Consider the following 21,980-nt stretch of genomic DNA (forward strand, 5'->3'; position numbering starts at 1 on the left):
TTAAGAATCCCCCGACGTCAACCACCAAACATGTCAACACCCCAGCTACCCAACTTGCTCGACAGCTTAGGCACAGGGAGGGGACGCGGGCGTAGACGTGGCAGAGGAAGAGGTGGTCTCGGTGAGAATCATGAGGACAATCAGGAGAAGAAGGACAGGGTTGTCCAAAAGACTGACGAGGACGCGTCCGTCTCCCGGATGAGCGCCGTGGAAATGGGCTACCTTGACGATCCATTCGCGAGAGCATTTATCTACGACCCGCCGATACCACGACGGTATCCGATTATAAACAGAGGTAGAGGCTCTGCTCCAATGTAGAGAGCTCACAGCTGACACAGCAACAGGAACTTATGTCCGGACAGCGGCCATTGACACGCTCGTCAATAAATTCCTCGCGGCCGATCGTGGCGCGCAGAAGCAAATTATATCCCTCGGCGCAGGTTCCGACACGCGATACTTCCGCATCATCTCCAAAGACCCCACAGTCAAGCTAGTATACCACGAGCTCGATTTCCCAACCAACGTGGCCCAAAAGATTTCCGCCATCCAACACACGCCCTCCCTCCTCGCCGTCATCCGCTCCACCCTCTCCACTCCATCAGACCTCCAAATAACCGCCCACGCCCTCACATCACCAACCTACAACATCCACCCCCTAGACCTCCGAACGCTCGCCATCGATCCTTCCACAAGCGCCCCACCGCCCCTCCCAACCCTCCCCCACCTCTCCACCGGAGCGCCGACCCTCCTCCTCTCCGAATGCTGCCTCATCTACCTCTCCCCGCACGACGCCGACAGCATCCTGGCCACCCTAGCCACCTCCCTCATCCCCCCGTCCACCCCGCTCGCCCTGATTCTCTATGAGCCCATCCGCCCACACGACCCCTTCGGCCGCGTCATGATCTCCAACCTCGCGGCCCGGGGCATCCACCTGCAGACGCTGCAAAAGTACTCCTCGCTCTCGCGGCAGCGGGCGCGGCTGCGGAGTGCTGGGTTCGTCGACGGCCAGGCGGCTGCGGATGTGGATTTTATCTGGGGAAGGTGGGTCGGCGAGGCAGAGAAGGAGAGGGTCGCGGGGCTGGAGATGCTGGATGAGCTTGAGGAGTGGGTGTTGCTGGCGCGGCATTATTGTGTTGCGTGGGGGTGGAGGGATGGGGTGGGTGAGGGCGGTGGGTTGTTTGGGACGGCGTGGGAGGGGGTTGTGGGGCAGGAGGGAAATGACGAAGGGGAGGGAATAGATTGAGGTGGACGGTGAGGCTGTGCTTGAAAACAAAAAAGGGTTGCAACGTTCGCGCTATTGTTGAGCAAGCCTCACTCTAGCGTCTTGTAATAACGCTGTGAGAGCAGTCCCGTGTGCTTTTACTGGGCCTGTATGCTTGTATGGCCAGGCATTGTCCAGCAAGTAATTTGTTCAAACGCTCTTAAGCACAGATTGCGGTGGACTACCTCAGGCATCGACAAACACGTGATCGGCACGCAAGAGACTAGGTATTCAATGCTGTCCCTTCCATGGTTACTGTCGGAAGCTCGGAATCTTGAAAGACTAAAGACAAGCCTCAACGCCATTTTTGTTTCGAAATATCTCACGTTAGTCGTAGCGTCATCCACTCTCTATATGCTCCTGAGCCGCATGCAACCCCGTTACAGCGACGACTTCTTGTCTATGTGAGGGTAGATATGGCCCAGCCCGCCGCCGCCATCGTCATCTGTTTTCGGCGCTTCCGCATCGTCGCTCTTTGCCATACCGACTCCTGTTATAGGATCTGTCAGTCTACTTTCGTTGCCCTCAATGGTGCTTTGTCCGGTTTCCTCATCCCCAGCGTTCTCAGTACCCTTCGCCTGTTTCTCACTCAGATGCTGCTCCAACCAACTCTTGTGACTGTTGGAAAGCTTCAAAGTTCGCTCGACCTCCTTCGTCAGCTTCTCCACCTCATCCTCGACCTTCTCATCCTTGCTCTTCTCCGGCTCCTGCTTCTCGCCTTCCCTTCCCTCTGGCGCAGTCTTCGCCCACAGTGTTTCCAGCTCCTCCAGCCACCCACACGCCCTCGCAAGGTCCCTCACGCGCTCATCACAATCCCCCAACAATAGTACATCGTCAGCCCTACTCCCCAGACTCCCCGCCCTCTCCTTATTAATCAACACCCTCGGCGTGCCCTCCGCACAAAACCCGGGCAAACTCGCAAACGGCTGCACCGTCAAACTGGTCCCCATAACTATACACAGATCCGCCTCGGCGGGCTTCATGCGGTTCAGGAAGAAGGCCGCGGGCAGCTGCTCGCCGAAGAAGACGATCTCGGGCTTCACGAGCCCGCCGCATTCCTCGCAGTGCGGCACGTCCCCCGTTGCGATCATCTCGCGCATCGAGTCGTCGGGGTAGGGGGAGCGGCATTCGATGCAGCTCTGGCGCGCGAAGGAGCCGTGCGCTTCTACGATCGCCTCGTCGGGTACCCCGGCTTCGCGCTCGAGGCAGTCGATATTTTGCGTGAAGAGCTTGAGCAAGAGGCCCTTGTCGTGGAGGAGCCGGATGAAGGAGTGCGTAATCGTCGGCCGGTATTTGCCGGGGTAGAGCTCGCGCGCCAGTGTGTAGAAGGGGAGCGGGTTGTTGCGGAAGTAGGAGATGTCGAAGACAGCTTCAGCGTAAGGGAGGTTGAGGCGGGAGAGGTTTGCGTAGAGGCCGGTTTCTGGGGACCTGAGTTTATCACCGTTAGCGCAGGCATTCCCACATCTGCGGGAATCTTTGAATACCTAAAGTCTGGTATACCCGCTGAAGTAGACGTGCCTGCGCCGGTCTGATGGCCGTTAGCTGCCTGCTCGGGTGGAGAGAAGACCTTAGAGGGGTTACCATGACTACTATGCGCTGCGCACGTCCGGACTTTATGTAATTTGCAATCCCGTCGAGTGTCCTGCTCTCCAATGTCTGAGGTGGCGTGCTCTCGTCTACGGGAGTGGATGCATCTTGTCCCATCTTCCCTCGTCCGCGCTTGTTACTGCCTCGCCAGGGCTTGCTCGCGCTGGGCTGCTGGCGATGTGGTCTACGTTTGCGACCTATGTTTACTGCCGCCCCGTAGGCCCAGCTGGTCAGAGTGTCGCGGATGAATCGGTACAGGTTGGAAACCCCTTTCAGCTTCCAGAGACTTGTTCGGATATAAAGAGGGTATTCTATATATAAGTTTAAGAGCTTGAAGCGATTGTGCGCTGTTGGACCACAGCTCAGTGCTACCTTCGAAGTGATATCCCACTGACGTCATATATCGTCGAATCCGCGATCTCAGGCATCAAGGCAGCCAGAGCTATATGGAAAAGGCGTGGCCACGCAAAAACTAATTAAGTCTACCAACACTCAACAATGCAACTACATGAACATGCTAATATCGGAATCATCGCTTTTCTATTTTTCTATATATAATGAAACTCTTAAACTAATTCATCAAGATTTGGGCGTGATGGATGAGTTTGAACACCAGGTAGGTCAGTATGAGGCGGGCTGTCTTCGGCCGTTTGGCGTGGCCGTCACTTTTCTGTGTGAGCCTTGCAGTTTGGCCGGTGCGCGCCAAGCCATCGCAGGGCTGCAGGCTGGAAGTGAGTTCACCTAACCTGGGTAGCTTACTTTGACTCCATTTCATTGTATGCTACACGGAGATTCTTCGAGCAGCTATAATCAGAGACATGGGGAAGGGGACAAGGACACGTGTTGCGCAAGTCGAACCTGAGTAGGACGGTCTTTCGCGTTGCCTCTTTCTTTTCTGTGCTTCTAACCCGTCTACCCTCAGTCTTTCTTGATCTCTCTCAATGCGTTACCTTTCGTCTTCTCAAGGACCACAATCCTCAAGCATACCTCCCAGGTTTCTCATGGAGAGACCAAAGTCGAGTCCTCAAAATCAAAGCAACGACAGAAAGAATGGCGAGTCCCCAGCGAAGCGCAAGCACAGCGGAAGCGAGAGCGAGCAACAACCGGTGAAATCAGGGAAGCGTTGCTCAGTCAGCGGGTGGGCGCGGTTGACAAGACTCGCGAAGCACCGGCCAGTCCAGAACCTCCTGCCGCTTTCTGTATAACGGTTCATTCCCATCCTCTCGCCGTATCTTCCACGTTTTCTGCACTGGGAACTGCATGGACTTAATGAGTTCATGGGGTCGTAGGCGAAACGGACGATCCCGTCGATAAAGGCTGCGTACCTTGGATTTGACTCCCATGCGTTTCTGGGACGCGATATCTTGCGCTACTTGGATACGCCCGAACCATCCGGTGGTGGGTCGAGCGACTTAAAGAAGTCGGACGATTTCGAGATCGTGGGTGGTTTCGATGTGGTGGATAATTTCGATAAGCTGGCTGGTTACCAAGTGCAGGATGATTTCGAAGCGCCGGACCATTTTGAAGAGCCGGAAAGAACAGCTTAAAATGCGCGGTTCCTGTGGTTGGTATCTCTAGTGGTTGCCCAGTGAAAAGAAGGCCGTCCCCCCCTCGGACGGATGGTCCCCTTGACAACTACATATCGGAGGTAATGTGCCGTTCGATATCCTGCCTTACTTTGCTTCTTTGCTATCGCCTCTATATCACCACTCAGAAACATGGAAATATTGTGCTAAAGGCGATGTTCAGGCATTCACGTGTTGGAGTGGCGGGACGCTGACGCTTTCAGCGACACTCGACTGCTTCCTGCTGGCTCTAGGCCCTGAGGGGCAGGTGCATGAGTGTTTGAAAACAGCGACTCACGCGCGATGAGAGAACTTTGGTACAGAGACACATCTCCGATAAAAGAGCTAGGATACGTGCTGCAGAGATTGTCAAGTTTTGCTTGTATATATATATGGCATCAAAGGATTCCTGATTGAACCATCCAGCTTCTCCGAACCTTTATGTTCCATGTTCCTCTATTCTATATGCTACTAGAGAAAGCCCCGTTCGCTTCCTCTACAATACAGTGCTCCATCAGTTCTGAGCAGTCCGCCTCGACTGCACTGCGAGCTTGGCGCGAGCCGATAAAAATGGTCGGCTTGGTCTGTCAGTGGTCGAAGCTTTATGCTTAGTTCAGAGGTCCCCCGCATATGCGGTTCATCGACCCGATGTAGTCGTTAATAAACTTTTGCTACTCGTAGCATGCATACAAGATGTCCAGCAATGACTCTTTTCCCCGCAATGGCATCACAGAACAGTCGGTCCGTCCGCTGCGGCTCTGGAGATCCGTTGCACTTCGTGGTTCGGAGAGGCTTGAGAAACGGCTGAAGCGGTCACCGTTAACGTCAGGTTGTCAAAGCCTCCGCAAAAATAGAATGACAACGACATCTAGAAACTGCAGAAGTCACCCTTCTAATTGGAGAACCTGTTCTCCGGCAGAGGCACTAACGTTGGTCAAGAGCAGCCGTGTGCGGCACGGATGAAGGGCTCCCACATGGCGTCAAGTAAAATGATGGACATTCCAAGGATCGCTGAAAACACGGCCCAATTGAGTTGGTATGTGTGCCGAATTTACGGTCTAGTTACCAATGCCTCGGTTCTCATCTAGTGTTCCGGCCTTCGCGGGTTCGTCTACCTCACCTGCTGCGACCACGGTCATCTTGAAACACTGAACGGGGTGTTTTTGGGCTTGCTTGTCATTGTCCGAGTCGAAATGAGATAAAGCCCAGAAGAGCTAGGTGACTGTAAGCAGGGAAACAGTGACGGGAGTTGTGCTTCATCCCCCTGCTCGAACATCATCACAAGCCGGGTGTGGGGCGTCCCGGCTGCCGGTCTGCCTGAATATTCCCTGTCTAGCACACACGCTGCCTGCTCTACCGCATGTCGACTCCATCCGCCGGACTCTGTCCACAGAACATGTTCGTCCTGCTCAAACCGCTTTTCCAGCGCTGAAATTGTTCCAGAGTCTGTCGATCTGGTTGCGCGTCGATGATGGAGGACGATGGCCGCGCCGTTATTACAGGACCAACGCGGGCTGGGGAATGTCGCAGCACGCGCAGACCAGCAGCGACTCCAAGCAGCCCAGCGGACTCATAGCGCGAAACGCAGGAAGACCGAGGGCACCCTGGGACACCATCATCAGACGTCGTTGCGGCTGGCGAAAGACAGCACGGAAGAATTGCGTGCCCGAACCAGACTCCGGAGCCAGAGCAAGAGCAGCGGAGATGTACCGCCTCATGGAGCTCCAAACACGCGAGAGGGCCGGCAATTCACCGTCGGAAACATTGGGAATAATGGAACTATATACCTGAGGTGCGTAAGACTAGATGGCTCTACGCACGTTGATCCCCCGCCGTTACTGCTGGTTAGGGCAATCGTGGTAGATATGCCTGCTTACCGTATTTTCACAGGCCAGTCGTCCGCTCTGCTACGCAGCGAGCCCGTCCCATACCTGATCCTTTCGCTGTCTCGCATGTCACAGTTCCAGATAGTACTCGCACGGCCAACGAGTCCGCAATCCCAAAATCCCCTCGGGAGGAGAGCTGGTTCTCTGGATCTGCTACATCGATACCACTACAACAAGACACTTTCAAGCCTGCACACATAAGTAGTGAGAAGCCCGAAATAGCAAATGTTCCGTCTTCGAAGCCCCCTGCGCATGTTCGCTCCTTCTCTTGCTCCACTATAGAAGACTCGGCTCCGCCACAAACCGCAGATCCGAACACTTTCAAAATATTAATAGATCGGCCAACAATTCGACGGCCCGTAACTGCGCATGTGGACTCGCTGCCTGTGTTACAGGTCCCAATTCCGCACTACAAACTCGGAACACCACGATTCAGTGCAAGGGGGACGGCGATCATAGGAAGCTCTGTATACACACGAGGGTCGGGAACGGACGACTTTCGGTCATCGGTCCTCTCTGGTGCTGAGTACAACCGCCTTATTGGGACTCCACCACGTACCATCCGCCCTTCGCTAATGTCTAGCTGGCAATCGGACATCTCCGTGCAGCCAGCGTTCGTTCGCCGCAGCATCATCGGGGCCGTAAAGGCTCGAGCGTCTGTTGTGCGAGGGACAGATGAGCTCGTCAGCAGCGCGGAGATTGGACCGCAGGTCTTCGATAAGCTATCAGCACATCCAGACGATTCCTCTGTTGTCCGGTTCTCGAACGGCAAGCTTGTTGCTGCAACGCCGCCACGCCTCATAGTTCACATAACTTCTGAGCATTTCCTCGACTATCGATTGCTGGAAGATTTCTTCCTGACGTTTCGTTCATTCCTACCACCAACTGATCTTCTGGCATATTTAGCTGCTCGGGAAGAATGGGCTCATCGCCGAGATGACAATGTTGGTGTGATTGTTCAAATTCGAGTCTTTGTTGCGCTTCGACACTGGATCATGAACTTCTTAGTAGTGGATTTCGTGCCTAACTATCAACTCCGACAACAATTCTGCGATTTCGTGAACCGACTATGGAAGGACATGTCCGGGCAGAACCCTGGAAGAAACAGAAAGGCCCATATCCTCGGACAACTCAAATCCTGCTGGAGACAAGTCATGGGAAGGTTTTGGGAAGGTCTTGAGGTTGGTGCGCCGGAAGATGATATCCTCCCTGGCGGCCACGTCGATTCGGAAATCTCTCAGGATGTTCCTGGGACAGCAGAGGGAAGCAGATTACAAAAGGAAGCCGGCTCACAGCAAACAAGGCCGGAGGCTCAATGGCCAAAATTTGCTGGAGCGATGAATCCGCAAGACACTAACCGGGCGCAGAATGATCAACGGGTTCCGCATTCATCGCTTGTCTCAGCGCTGCATTCTTCTCAGGAGTATGATGGCCTTCCCTTATCGCCGGCGAGTGAGCAAAGCCTGCAGGTTTACTCATGCTCCATTCCGATGCGTCCCTTCCTCCGGACTGAGCGACTTTCTGATAGGCCATTGAACCCTCCGCCGGCTCTGGTCCAAATTACCGGCGTACAGCCTAGTATTTCATCCAGCGGACCTCAGCGCCCGGCGCAGGACCATGGACGTAGTGCAAGCCTTGGTGACACATGTGGAGACCGCAGAGCAGCCTCTGCTCGAGCACATGGCGTCAACTATCCAGCCAGGGGGGAGATGCTTTCTGAGTTCCCTGGCAGCTTGGTCCGCGGCGCGATATTTCACCCAGACTCGCCTTATCTCGACATCCAATCGCATGACGGTATGTGGTCTGTCAAGTCTTCGCAGGAGCTCGGTCGTTCCAACAACGGGAGGCCGATATCAAGTTCCAAAATATCGCTCGCATGGAATCCTGGGGTCAAGAGGCTCATTGGGTCCGTCTATCGCGCCCTTAGCGTGAAACAGAATGGAAGTTATGATCCTCGCTCTGCGGAGCAAGCAACTCAGTCCTTTACTGTCGCGAGCCCGAAATCCCCGCACCCTGCAGCACGTGCGACCGGCCCCCAATCTTCTGCTGGCGTTCAAAAGCGGAAGAACTCCCGTCGAACCCAGGTGCGCGTCGACATACTGGCTGCCAAGGCTGCCGAAAGCTTCAAGGCTGCTCTTGCTGCCGAAGCCGAGGTTGAGGAGCAGAGGCACGGGGTGCCTGCTGCGACAAATACGCAAGCCAATAGCGAGAATATGCCAGACGTCCAGGATCAGCCGGAGCAGCAAGAAGTAAATATTGCAAGACTCAACAGTCACATCACGGCAGGGAGTCGGTCCATAGTGATTGTAGACGGCACAGGACCTCGAGATTTCCCGGAGATGCCTGGACTTCTTGCAGCAACTTTTCTGGCTCAGAGCTCGGCACAAGCAATCAGCAACCCGGACCAGCTCGCTCATCCACCATCTCACCCGCGTCCAAGTCTCGATAATCAATGGAGATTTCCGAGCAGCGGTGTAAGCGCACTGCAGGCAATTGACGACGGAAATTTCTTCTCTTCCGCTACAGTTGGGCCACCCCACCACAGTGAGTCGCTTTCGAAGGAACTCGCAAAAGCGTCTATCTCTGCATCAGAGCACCGTCCTTCGTTTACCAGACATCCCTCGGCGCGCCGGTTAACTAGGAAGATCCAATCCATGCATTCGGGCTCTGTACCTCTTCGGAGGTACGCTTCTTACCAGAGCAGTATAAGTAGGCATCACCCAGCACAGAGCGGTGGCACTACAGCGGGGTCTATGTCTTCTCGCAGCGACCCTTTTGTTCTCGATCACAGTCCCGTCCGCCCGCTTCGACGACGCCCGGGAGGTGATCTTCGCGCAATGGGCAATGGAGTCGACATTGGGCGGATTCCACGACCACGATCCACTGGCTCACTTTCGAACAGAACTCACTCTGTGACCAACTCCGTAACATACCCCTCTCTTGCCGCTGCCGCAGACACAGCCCCTTCTCAGTTTGAATCCGAGGAGCGCCATGCGACTACTGCTGGAGCGACTGACGGTACTACTGCGCCGAGGAAGCGTCTGTCGCTGATGGAGACTCACTCATCACAGCCGAATCTTCGACCTTCGTTCGAGGCCGCTGTTGCGAGGTTCGCTGCACTGCCGGACGATGACGATGATGGAGGTGTCGAGTCGGCATTGATGAAGCTAGAAGGCCGGTATGAGAAACGTAGAGGAGCGCCTAGTCCGAAGCCAGCCCTTACCGATGGAGTGTATGTGCCGAAGACCAAGAACAATGCGAACCCGCCCATTGGAGCCCGGGTTACAGTCTCAGAGCATCAGCAGGTGGTCAATCTAACGAGCGCTCAACCCATCGGATCGTCAGTTCCGCAATCTCAAACATTGACCTCCGAGACCCAGGAAGCAAGCAACCCTAAAATGGCTCAACCCTCTGGCTCCCAGACTGTCGTTCAACCTACTGTGCAGACTCGATCAGTTGCCGAGTCGGACGACTCGTATTCGTCCATACCTCTGTTAGAGCGTGGATTGAGCGACGCGGGAAAAATCAAGCAGAAAAAGCCCTCGCCTCTTAGCAAAGCTTCGCCGCAGACTCAGCACAAGATAGTCGTGCAAGAGTTTACCGATTTGCCAAAATCTTCAGGGGAGCTCGTTGGCGAGACTGAAAGCATGCAAAGTATACCGAAAGGCGCGACCCTGCCTACTTCCGCCACCTCGCATCTATCCTTCCTATTGGACGAAAACGAAAGCCTTGCAGATATCTCCACAGAGCTGTCCACTGAAGTCTCTGATGACAACGAAGACGCCGGTCAGGGCGTTAGGAGCTTTCTTGAAGATGATACACCGTACGAAGAGCTTGACGCAGATTTTATGTCACACCCTCTCCGCCATCCCCCCACACCACCTCGAACGATGGAGCGAACGGTTCACACACCACGCGCTGCCGAAACAACCTTCAACAGAGCTCCGCCTACCCCTGGTCTAACCCCTACTCTGAAGCCCACAGAACATCCTCGACCTCCTGCATCCATCCCTCAACCGCCGGCTGCAATTGAGCTGACAGAGCTGCGGAGCGATGTCGCGTCGGCAGTACATATACCCTTCATTCTTGCCTACGACGCCGAAGTTCTTGCACAGCAGTTCACCATCATCGAAAAGGATGCGCTCGACGAGATCGAATGGAAAGAACTGATCGACCTGAGCTGGAAGCAAAAGGCACCTGATGTGCGGAATTGGGTCGAATACCTCCGCTTCGAAGAGCCTCGCAGCGTCGACATTGTCATCGCGCGCTTCAATGTCATGGTCAACTGGACGATATCTGAATGCCTGCTGATTGATGATCTCGATGAGAGAGTCAAGGCCATTGTCAAATACATCCACATCGCTTCTCATGCGAGAAGGCTTCAGAACTTCGCCACCATGTCCCAGATCGTGCTTGCCCTCAGCTCGGTCGACATGGAGCGTCTGACGAAGACGTGGGAGCGGGTGCCCGTGCACGAATGCGAGATGTTGCAGGACTTGAAGGCTTTGGTCAACCCGCTTCGGAACTTTGTTAGTCTGCGAGAGGCTATGGAATCAGCTAATACCGACTTGGGCTGCATTCCATTCATCGGTAAGCCATACCCACGGACAAAATCTGTGCACCGTGAGAGTAGAACCTCGCTAACACCACTCACAGGCATCTACACGAAAGACCTGCTCTACAACGGCAACAAGCCCGAATACATCAAAGACCAGCCAGCAAACTCCTCTGGCGAGCGCCTCGTCAACTTCGAGCGCCACCAAGCCGCCGCAGGCATCGTCAAGAGCCTCTCACGTTTGCTTGAGGCCAGCGACAACTACAAGTTCCAACCTGTGCCTGAGGTCATCAGCAAATGCTTGTGGATGACATCCCTTACCGACGAGGAGATCAAGCGGCAGGGCCAGAAGATACAACCTTCGACAAGCCATGCGGCGATGGCAGGCTAGGAAATCTCTGCCGTGTCAATGCTGTGATTTCCGAACACATCTGTGGTAAATCTACTACCTCATTTCTACCGGACTACTGGCCTTTGGACATACCCGCTATTGTATCTTGGGTACCGCTGTCACCAGGTGGCGGTTGTCGCCAGATGATTCTACCGGAACCTGATATTTCTACTTAGCCGCCTTCGGTTCAAATGGCCTTAATAGACATTTAGTCTTACTTCGATGCTTAGTAGAGCTAGATAATTATGCTTAGCTTAGAATCATCTAGCTCTGCTGAGCATTAAAGTGAGATTAAATATCTGTCGAGGCCATTTGAACCGGAGGCGGCTAAGTAGAAATATCAGGTTCCGGTAGAATCATCTGGCGACAACCGCCACCTGGTGACAGCGGTCACTGTGAGCGATTCAGCGTTTTCTTATCAACGACGTTACGATGTACCTTTGTGCATATGCTTGAGTACCTTGTATAGGTAGCATCTTTCCTACGCGGGGATAGATGGGCTATTTGTATGGACGGCCCCAGTGTATAGGCGTGGAGTTATGCATACTCTGTAGCATAGGGTGTGTTTCGAAGGATCATGGCCTAATACTAGAATCAATCTATCTGTTCATGAGCTCGTAGCCTCAGAGGTATCTTAAATGCTTGTTGCTCAGCTCACTGCGTAGATCTCCGGCCTTCTGTGGGCTGCACTTGCCGGGGACGCCCATGGTGTTACGGCGGCTGTTACTCCAGAGATTCACGTGCCTTCTGGCGTGTTTAGCGTATGACCTGCACCGGGTACCGAGTAGTCAAAATCGTACGTGCACGCCATCGGCTAAAAGCACTAAATAGGATATCCTGCAACCGGCCAGGATGTCGATAAGACAAGCATCGCCATAACTACAGTACAAGCCAAATTTGGAAATAAAAACTCCCAAAAGCCTTGCTCGAGCCCATGCGGATCCGGTTTCGAAGCTTGTCTCATACTTCGCCATCTCTGCCGCTCTTTGCCGCCGCGGAAAACGGCTTCCAATTACCTTCAAAGTTCATCGTCCTCCTTTAACAATTCTCCGCCCACTTAAACCAGACAGTAACAGTTAGGGTAAATAAACTAGTAAGCCAAGCCAGTAGCCAAAGCACCGACGCAAGAGAGCCCGGCTCTTTAAGACCATATTGTTTGTATAACCAGATAGCGACCACTAAACTAGAAGAGGCGTAGATCAACAGAATGTAAAATAGCAACCTATGAGGTCTGAACTTCTCCTGAAACAGCAAACCCCATGCCTGTGGACTTTCAGCGTCGCGATAGTTCAATTCGAGCTTCGCTCCGATTTTCTTTGGTATGGCGTTGTATATGTGTTTGCTGCGTGGCTGCCTTTCTGGCCGCTCTTCGTCCGTCGGGTGGATATTTCGAGGCAGCTGATTGTCCCCAGCAGAGATGTCATCGAGCTCCTGGCCACTTGCGATCAGTTCCCGGGCCCACTGACAGAAGCTGTGCGGCAAATGTTTGAGCCAATGAATGAACCTTTTATGCCAGGAAGATGTGCGGCACCATTCGAGATACGCATAGATATCGGCATGATGGGCGTCTCGCCAAACGTTCATCAGAATGGTGCGGCCGACCAAAGGTATGTTCTCTTCTGTTGCCGGATACGGCTCGTACTGCCAAATCCTGGGCTCCTGGCTTGGGGGCCAAACGTCACTTTTTCGTACATCGGCACGATTTTGGTCGGTCAAAGCAAACTACTCTCCTTTCATCAGTATATCAAAAACGCGAAATAAATGGTGGCTGACTTACCCTGACAAACTGAATCTCACTCACTCCACGAAGCTGGAAAAACCGCTGCCATCTACTTGACACAGCATAGTACTTTTGACGAAACCGCGTGAATAGCGCGTGGTCCGTATTCCTGCGCGCCGCGTCCACGTGTACAGCAATCTCTTCCTTTTTACTATTTACGAAGACTGGTAATGCCCAAAGTCCGGTCGGGGAAGGCTCGCCTTGTCTTGCGGTCTCCTGTACAATGAATCCTGGGGATTCTTCGTCCGGCGGCGCGCTATGCTCGTCGCCCTGATTCTTGTTGCTGGTGGGATTTCTATGGTCTATCGGACCAGTAGCAGAGCTTTCTTGCTGAGGCGGCTGACTTTCAGAAGAGCGTTCCTGAGAACAACCTTGTTCAGAAGACTGTTGATAGGTTCGGTAACCGTTGGAAGGGTATTGCAGATGACCGCTTTTTGGATGTTCCATCTCCCACAGAACCAGATCCATTGCCTGCAGTTTTAGAGAGCGATTGATGACCCATTTGTGGAGCATAGCGGCAAGGGAAGCGAGAACAAAAGCTAAGTTGAAGTAACGAGGCCACACATAAAAAGCGGCATAAGTGCGGAGAGCGCTGGCTCACTCTTCAATGGATAGACATAAAAAAAACGCACAGAATACGGCTAGTCTGGAGAAGATGGATTGCTCGCACGAGTTTTGGTAAGCTGGTAGTAGACATAGACTTCAAAATTGAATATTCTGGACAATACGGGATTTGAGATTTCAAAGATAAAAAATATATGCAGAAAATCAGTAAAGACCGCTTCTGAAGATGTCTTTAGTCCTCTACCAATACCCGAGTAAGACAACATAGCGTATCTACTATACCGAGCCCCAGATTCAATTAATAGACGCGTTGTTGTAGTATATCAATGTCCCGCACCTTGTTATCGCGATGTGACACTATCCCCATATTGCCAACTACGCATGAAGCTTGTCTTTCTGACAGGGTGGGTTGAGCCGCTACAGTAAGGCCTACCTACTGGAGGGATTATGATACATGATCCAGGATCGGCTTACAGCTGCTGCAAATTAGGCATTTTGCTGCCCTAAATCAGCCAATACAGTACCGCAACTCGCGAGTCTGAGGTAAGTTGTTATCACTGCAGACATAAAAGAGTTCTCGTAGATGGCTCTGATTATTACTGTACTCTATGTATATCTTAGTTGGGTATATCCGCATCATCTCGTATAATTACCCTCCAGGCCCCCCACGCTTCGATGCTTCCAAGACGTCAAATCAGGATGCCTCCGATCCCACCCCGCGCAGACTATGCAAACACGACATATATATACGACCTACGCCCATTTCCCGATGCGATTTTGCCAATACCAAAAAAACACCCACAAATGCACTCTTACATGTTTCCGTCATCTGTCTCATAAGTCTTCATCATCGTACACGCCAAGCGCGACCTCATTCAGAAATTGACGGCCCAGTCCCTCGGCGACACAGCCTCCTCTTGGATGCTCGTCCTAGCCGGTGTACCAACGCCAGCATTTCCTCCCTTCCCATAGCCCAGCACCTCAGGACAGTCCAGCACGAACGGATCGCTGATCCTGCTGCGTGCGCGCTGCTGCTGGGTTGAGGCGGCGGAGACGGTGCGCGAGATGGGGAGGCTGCTGCTGCGGCTGTGTTGAGAGGCTACGGTGCGGGCGGGGGAGACGGTGCGGGGACGAGGAGCGGTATAGGGGCGGCTGAGAGATGCGGAGGTAGGGCCGGAGGGGGGAGAGGTTAAAGAGGGAGGAACTAGGTAAATATTTTTCGGTTGCGCTGGTAGATTGTTGGAAGGGGTCGGGGCGAAGGAGCTGAAGGTGGAGTCGGAGGAAGGATTTTGGACTGGGATCTCTAGGGGATTTGGGCGGTCCGTCAGGCCGGGAGTCGTGCCGTGGACGGGTGTATCTGTGTTTTGCGTAGATGGATTTCGAGGCGGGCCGGCCGTCGGGAAGGTGAATGGAGGTGGCGCAAGGAAGCGCGGCGCTGGAGCGAGGTTCGAGCTGCTGCTCTTGGGGCTCCCTCTGCTGTATTGTTGCCCAAGCGGCGCTGGGCTCGACGTGCCAGTGCCCGACGTGCCGGGCCGCCCACTTCTGTCGAAGAGACTTCCGGGTGGAGTTCGGACGTTGCGGCTCGTCATTGCAGCAAATATGGGCAGTCCTGATATTTTCCGCCCGAAGGACGGACGTGCGCTATTGATTGATCCCGCAGGAGTTGGTGTTGCGGAGGGCGTGCTTGGCGCCGAAGGATCTGGGTTTGTGCAACGGAGGGGAGCAGGTCCCGCGCTTGTCTCCGGGTCTCTGAATGGGTCGTCAAACTCATAGAACCCTGTCGGGCATCGTGAGACCTGCGTGACCTCAGGTAAGATGAACCGGCTCGAATGAGCGGAAGCATGACGGGAATGGTGGGACTCCCGCCGCCGCTTGATCCTGGCAGCGAGTGCTGTCACCGGCAAACAGTTCTGAGCGAAGTCTCTGGCCCTGCTCATGAGGGGCCGGGCCTCGACTGAGGACACTGATTCATCATCCGTCCGCCACTTCCCTGTCATCCGTCTCTTCCAAGCTGCGAAATCTCTTCTCGGATGGCGGCGGCGGCAACACAGAAACAGTATCGCGCCTAGTATCGCCAGGCCTACGAACCCTCCAAGAACACCTCCGGCAACCGCGGGCGCAGAAACGTGTGGAGTATTGGCACTGCCGGGCTCGGATGCATTTCCACGGTTTGTTTCCGCTCCACCGAAGAGGGCGGTAGTCTCTGGGGTAGGAATAGCTGTGGGGCTCTCGATCAGCTGGCTGCCAGAGGAGCTGACGGTTGTCGTCGGCAGTACGGCGCTCCAGTCCAGGCTCGTTCTATCGGACGGGCGTATAGGAGGCCGTGACCTGATTGAAATAGTGAAGGATGATAGATCGGCGGTCGTAGATGAAATTGGCGGGGCCGAAGTAGGAGATGTTCGGATATCGCCATCTGATATGCTAGTTCCTGTCGGAAGAGAAAGGGGTAGCGTTACGGTAGTTGTGAACGTGATAATAGACCGCTTTATGCTCCCACTTGCAGTAACAGCTGTGGGTGCGCTGGTTACAGGTGATATAGCGGATTGTACAGGTGGTCTATTCGTTCGTTGATCCGGGATAATTGGAAAGATAGTAGAGTTACTCGGAAATTCTGACTGAATGTTTGACGCCATCCTGGACCCGGAGGGACTGGTAGGCACAGCAGAGAGTTGCTGCGCGCGACTCGTCACCGCATCGAATGCGAGAGATGTAGAGTTTCGGTATTGTCTGATGACACGCTTTGGACTAGGAACTACCATAGAAGCCATGCGACAGAATGCAGAAAAGGGATATAAGGCATGAAAACTTTAACAAAAGAGAAACAAAGCAATGCATGCATACGAAAACTGGAGAGCCAGGAAGATAAAACACCAAGCCCGCCTTACCTCAGCCCACAGATCGGAAGAAACAAGGAGGCCCGTGGGCCTCGTCGGAGGTGGGTTCGACGATGGCCGGATGGCAATGAGCCGTAGGCAGAGAAGCTTCGTGGGGCAAATTTTGAGGCTCGGTCGGTTTCATGTTGCCGCTTTAGGACTCTTGAGGGTCGTGAGGGCCCAGGGAGAAGACGTGAGGCGCTTACAACCACTCGTCTGCAAGTTTTCGTTTCAAGATTAGCGCGATCCCGCAGCGGCTGGAAGACGCTGTGGCAATGGCGATCTCCCTCTTGTTTCTATTTTGTCCTCTTCTCCTGACCTCTGGTCAAGGCGAGAGAGGCGAAAGAGGCGATCCGACAGCTCTTGAGGCTGTGTTGGCGTGGTTGACGGGAGATGATCGTCCGGGGAGAATGCGCCATGCAGTTCCATTAATAGACTCCCCGCCGTTGGGCCGAGAACGTGGGCCGAATCGTGGGTGCATCACGTGGCGGTCTGCGTGTCTCACGCAATCGAACACCACGATTCTTGGTGTTGAAGCAATTTTAGTAATGTTCTACAGCTTCGTAGAATTCTGCTTTTGTGCGAGACTTGGTCATCAGAACATAAAACAGATGGGGTTTCCCTGGGGAAGGATCCTGCATGAGGAGTGCATGAGAGGGCTGGCACATCCATGTTGAAACACACAACACCGCACTCGACGGAATGGAACCACTGCGGCCCGCGCCCTGTCTCCCGCCGTCAACCAAGATAGACGACTACTTCCCTTCCAGAGACCCTCCTGCGTCTTGGTGAGCGTCGATAGAAATGTTTGGCTTCGGTTCCAGCAGTAGGCATCCCGTCTCATTCTCGCACCCTGTCTTCTGTCGTAAAACCAAGTCGTCTCTTGCCCTGTGACTCCTCTCGTTGTCTGTATCTTCGTCGTCGAGTTCATCTTTGTTCTCTAGCAACACGGGGTTTCTCTATGTTGGAGTCCAGGCTGCCCAGCTTTCTCATGCTCTGAGGCCGAGGGTCTAATCAAGCCTCATGGGGGCGGCGCCGTTTGAAATGAGACATTGTGTGCGTCGTAAAAGTCCTCGTTTCAATCGAGTATCGAGAACGGCGCCCCCGTTGTGTTGAAAGTGTTTCGTAGCGAGTATGCACACTTCGAAGTCGACACTGTACCAATCATAATTCGCATCCTCCTGCAAGATATCGACGTAAAACAGTCGGCCAGATACATCTAGCTAACAATCGTCGTTGAAGGCACACTTCTGGCGGGAAGATTCGACGTTGAAAAAGAGAGGCCGGCTCCGCCCCATACTACCCCAGTTACATTTCCGAGTTATGAGCAAGCCTCTGCGCGGGCACCGCAACCATGGTCAGCAGAGTCGCCCCCTGACCTGGTGCAAGTCTATACCAGACTCAGAAAGGCCGATGATGTCAGCATCGAACACTTCGCAGGCCTCAATGTAGCCCTCGACATGGTCACCTGTGATTTGGAAGAGCTCTTACCGGCCGCTTCTACGAGTTCATCCTACTTCCCGCCTCGATCGTTGCTCGCTGCAGGAGAGGCCCCTGAGTCCGCCGATGCTAACTCTGCAAACCGTCGCCTGGCGAACGACCGGCCGGTACCAACTGACAGGGACTTCTATGTTCGACTGAAGGAGATCCAACACCGCAATCACGATGCTTACTGTGTTTTCACCCGGACTCCTAAAGCTGGACAACTACCGCCGCGCCTCGCCTTCTTCCGCCGCTTCTGGGACGGCATGGACAACATGGCGTACTATTGGGACACCAGTCTTGACAAGTATGTTCCGCCCAAGTCCGATGGCGAGGAAAAAGACGCCGAGCCTGGAAGTCACTCTCCAGAAGATGCTAAAGCGAATCACAAACTATCCGAGACCAGTCATAACAATGTCGCGCCGACCGACACAGAGCCTCGCAAGAAGGCTAGGATAGCGATTGACCGCCGTGCCGAGACCTCAACCTCAGCCCCATCTACAGCTGCTGCTGCCGCTACAGACGCAGATGCAGACGCAAAAGCGTCACAGTCCACAACCCCCATCTCTTCCAGCTCCGATATTGCACCTTGCCTCAAACCTCCTACCACCACAAGCTCCTCAGCACCGAAACCCCCTCCACCATCATCCTCGCCATCATCCGCAGCCACCCCGCCAATCCCCCCAGCCCGCTCAACCCAGGGACCCCGCGGGACGTACACGGGCTATCGGATCTCCACCGGGACGCTAATGCCACCTCCCTACCGCGTGCAAACCATCTCCGCCTTCCTGGAACCCCTCGCCTGGTCCTTCGGCCTGACACTCTGCGCCCCGCGCCGCCCCGTCCATCTATCTCTGCAGACCCTGCGCGTCCCCGTTGCCGTCAGCACCGCCGTCTGGGAAGCTCCGAACGACCGCATCAAAGCCCGGCAGGGCTGGCTCATGGGGCCGGTGCTGGGCGTCTGTGTGAGGGAGGAGACGGGGTTCGGGATGGGAGATGTGGAAGCGGAGTTGAAGGGAGGAGGGCAGAAGGGGACGGTGGATCTGTTGAGAGAGATTGGGGCGTTGTTGGGAATGGCGCAGGAGAGGGCGAGGGAGGGCAAGGAGGAGAGGAGGTCCGGGGTGGGAAAATGGTGGGTTGAGAAGCCCAGGTGGGGTGGTGGGGCGGGTGGCGAGCTGGGAGAGGGGAGAGGGGAGGAGGTTGGTACGGCTGGGGAGGGGGACACGGGCGATGTTGAGGAGAAGGAGGGGAAGGAGGGGGAGTGGGAGAGGCGGGCAAGGAAGATGATGGGTGTTAGGGAAAAGAAGAAGAAGGTTAGCGCTATCGATGCGTGGAACGCCCTTCGGCCGGGCAGCGGCTTCTGGGACCCGAGGGTTGAGTATAAGGCTGTCGGGAAGTCGAAAGGGGATCAGTGGGACGAGGTAAATGCTGCTCGCCCCCTTCCATCTCCCTAGACCTTATCGAAGCATGCTGGGTTGTCAACTAACCAAAGAAACATAGGTCTTCCTCATCTCCTCCCTAAACCACCACATCAGCATCCTCAAGCTGCGCGTCCATGCTGCATACCTCGAATACCTGACCGAAGGCACTTTTCCAGCCAAGCCGCCGTCCAATCCGGATTGGTGCAGTCCGCAACTGTGGCGAACGCGCTGGTACGACCTGTTCAGTGTGCAGGATCGGGAGGAGGCCATGCGGGGTGTTTGGGGAATCTTGGCGTATCTGCTGCGACCCGAGCATGAGGCGGCGCAAAAGGAAGCAAAAGGAGATGTGGTGATGGGAGAGGGCTGAGGGAGAGTTTCATGATGTATAAAACTCGGGATCGGTGGCATAGCTACATAGAATGGACTACAGATTGTGCATATCTGAAGCGAACTACTCGAGCTGAGTACGTAGATGTGACTCTCTGAACAAATGGGGCATTTCCGGTACCCACGTGATATAGAGAGGTACATTGCATGGCCGCTCCACCTGAGAGTCCATCTTGACCAAAAAGTTTGGGAACTCTTCCGGCTGAAGGCCAAGTCTCATGCCGCTGGCAAGGGTGTGACCCTTTGGGGATCCGCCTTCCTGTTGCCGCCAATGATGTCCGCGACGGCCTGAGCCAGACAGTAACCTTGAAACTCTCACAAACCCCAATACTTCTGACAATCTCCCCACACTGTCGCGGCCCATTCATTTCTGCTCAAGCCCAGTTGCCGTTCGCCTCGTACTCCTAGCTCGACGTTTCTCACAGTCATGTGCTTCAAGGCATCTTCCGCCTGCGCTTGAATTCCTCAATCCACGCAGCCGCCGCGCCCTTAGGTAGCACGTTAACGCTCAACAGTCCATCCACAAGCTCAACCTTACCAGTCCCCAGAATCTTCAGCAGCGGCAGTTTTTTCCCCGCTTTGATCAGCCCGCCCGCCGCCGTCTCAACATAGCACTCCACGCTCTCCGCCGCATACTCCCCCTTCTCGTCCCAGGGTACCGGCAAGATGTACGCCAGATGCTCAGCCAGCGTCTCCGACTCGCGGAAGGCTTTGACGAAGTCTGTCTGCGCGTGAAGCGGGTAGAGCAGGAGCACAGGTATCGAGAGCGTCGACGCGGGATCGATCGGCGCTTCGAGCTTAATCTGCGCGTCTTCCAAGTCGCTCGGAGGGCGCGCCGTTGTGCGTGTGCGGATGTTGCGGGCTTTGAGCGCCAGCGCGAGGGCGTGCGCTTCTGCGGCTTTGCGCTGTTCGCGCTCGCGCCGGGCGCGTTCGAGTTGTTCGAGATGGGTCTTGCGCGCGGAGATCTTGTGGGATAAGGTCTTGAGCGCGCTGTTCTGCGCGTCGAGGGAAAGGCCGATTGAGCAGGCGTCGACGGCTTCATCGAGCTTGTCGAGTGCGAGGCAGGCGGTTGCGGAGCGGAAGTAGGCTTTTATGTTCTGGGGATTGATGCGGAGGGTTGACGCGCAGTCGCGGATGCATGAACGGTAGTTTTCTGGGTGGAAAAATAGATATGATAAGCAAGCGCATTGATATGCGTGGGTACAGGCAGATTGCCATGGGAACGCGTACTTTTCTCTAGATGACACAGCGCCCGATTGATGTAGCAGGCTTCCTCAATCTCCAACTCCTTCTTCTTCTCAGCTTCTTCATCAATCTCTGCAACTTCTAGAATCATGGAGCCTTCCTCAAGATTCTGCGGCTTGGCGGGTGCCTTCAGCGCCGCAATCGCCTTATCATAGAACTCGCGGGCATCAGTCCACTGCTTCGCCCTCGCACACTCATTCCCCTGTTCTCTAAAGTTTCCTGCCACCTCCGCTCTTGTGCCCTCGTACGCCAGCGCCTTGAGAGCCTCGAGCTCGATGTTCTCTCCGCCCTCGCCGTCCGTTTCATCCAGCGTAGTCATGAAGAGCGGCGACCGGTTCATCATTTTCAGAACCTCGTCGGCTGTGTGCTGCTTCACGGAGGCCATCGCTGGGGGCATAGCGGCGCCAGATTGGGTGGCGTCGGCGGTGTTCGACTGCGCATCTTGCTTGAGCGGGAAGGGCGCGGCTTGGGAGATCAGAGATTCAAGAGCGCCCGCGTTCGGCGCTTGGGCTTGGGCCTGAGGATCATTGCTGAGATCAAACTTCTCGCCGAAGTCGTTGGGAAGTTCTTCTGTTCGTGCCATCGTTGGATGCTAAGGTGGAAAATAAATTGCTGCTCGGAAAAAGCCGTCGAGCACTCGGGTGGTTATCGATAGCGCACCCCAGCTCTCTACCCAATATCACTCAGGGGCTTGAAGGTTCAGCCCTCTTCTTCGCCGCAAGCAAAACCCGGGTCTTTCATCGTCTGAAAACCCCTGTTCCCGGTGTGGATCGCAACGGCTAACGGCGTGGGGAAAGGGCAAGTGTAGCAAACCATGGGACCGCCAGATTGCTGCTGACAGCGATTGACATTGACGGGAATCAACATCATGCAGTCGCAGCCGTCTGGTCAGAGAGACGGGCTGTTTTTTTGTCGGCAAGCGCGCTGAACCTAAGGTTTGAGACCTAGCGGTCGTGACTCGCGCGGATTTGCAAGCGGCGGCG

At 54.7% G+C, this 21,980-nt stretch overlaps 6 protein-coding genes across 6 annotated transcripts; 3 read left to right on the forward strand and 3 right to left on the reverse strand.

The window, feature by feature from the left end:
- Nucleotides 1–30: 30 nt before the first annotated feature.
- W97_03068 (uncharacterized protein) lies at nucleotides 31–1,243 on the forward strand (the record flags this gene model as incomplete). Its single annotated transcript, XM_007780967.1, has 2 exons — nucleotides 31–295; nucleotides 345–1,243. The coding sequence occupies 2 exons, from the start codon at nucleotides 31–33 to the stop codon at nucleotides 1,241–1,243; spliced, it is 1,164 nt and encodes a 387-aa protein (XP_007779157.1).
- Nucleotides 1,244–1,641: 398 nt separating this feature from the next.
- Nucleotides 1,642–2,965, reverse strand: W97_03069 (uncharacterized protein; the record flags this gene model as incomplete). Its single annotated transcript, XM_007780968.1, has 3 exons — nucleotides 1,642–2,689; nucleotides 2,746–2,789; nucleotides 2,843–2,965. The coding sequence occupies 3 exons, from the start codon at nucleotides 2,963–2,965 to the stop codon at nucleotides 1,642–1,644; spliced, it is 1,215 nt and encodes a 404-aa protein (XP_007779158.1).
- Nucleotides 2,966–5,894: 2,929 nt separating this feature from the next.
- Nucleotides 5,895–11,245, forward strand: W97_03070 (uncharacterized protein; the record flags this gene model as incomplete). The annotated part of the gene is made up of 3 exons (XM_007780969.1): nucleotides 5,895–6,205; nucleotides 6,304–10,889; nucleotides 10,956–11,245. 3 exons carry the CDS (start codon nucleotides 5,895–5,897, stop codon nucleotides 11,243–11,245), a joined length of 5,187 nt encoding a protein of 1,728 aa, XP_007779159.1.
- Nucleotides 11,246–14,464: 3,219 nt separating this feature from the next.
- W97_03071 (uncharacterized protein) lies at nucleotides 14,465–15,178 on the reverse strand (the record flags this gene model as incomplete). The annotated part of the gene is made up of 1 exon (XM_007780970.1): nucleotides 14,465–15,178. One exon carries the CDS (start codon nucleotides 15,176–15,178, stop codon nucleotides 14,465–14,467), a length of 714 nt encoding a protein of 237 aa, XP_007779160.1.
- Nucleotides 15,179–17,922: 2,744 nt separating this feature from the next.
- On the forward strand, nucleotides 17,923–19,732 carry W97_03072 (uncharacterized protein; the record flags this gene model as incomplete). The annotated part of the gene is made up of 2 exons (XM_007780971.1): nucleotides 17,923–19,365; nucleotides 19,445–19,732. 2 exons carry the CDS (start codon nucleotides 17,923–17,925, stop codon nucleotides 19,730–19,732), a joined length of 1,731 nt encoding a protein of 576 aa, XP_007779161.1.
- A 454-nt stretch (nucleotides 19,733–20,186) lies between these two features.
- W97_03073 (uncharacterized protein) lies at nucleotides 20,187–21,580 on the reverse strand (the record flags this gene model as incomplete). Its single annotated transcript, XM_007780972.1, has 2 exons — nucleotides 20,187–20,905; nucleotides 20,983–21,580. The coding sequence occupies 2 exons, from the start codon at nucleotides 21,578–21,580 to the stop codon at nucleotides 20,187–20,189; spliced, it is 1,317 nt and encodes a 438-aa protein (XP_007779162.1).
- Between the last annotated feature and the right edge of the window lie 400 nt (nucleotides 21,581–21,980).

The sequence above is a fragment of the Coniosporium apollinis genome (genome assembly GCF_000281105.1).
Source record: "Coniosporium apollinis CBS 100218 chromosome Unknown supercont1.12, whole genome shotgun sequence".
NCBI classification, from domain to species: domain Eukaryota; kingdom Fungi; phylum Ascomycota; class Dothideomycetes; genus Coniosporium; species Coniosporium apollinis.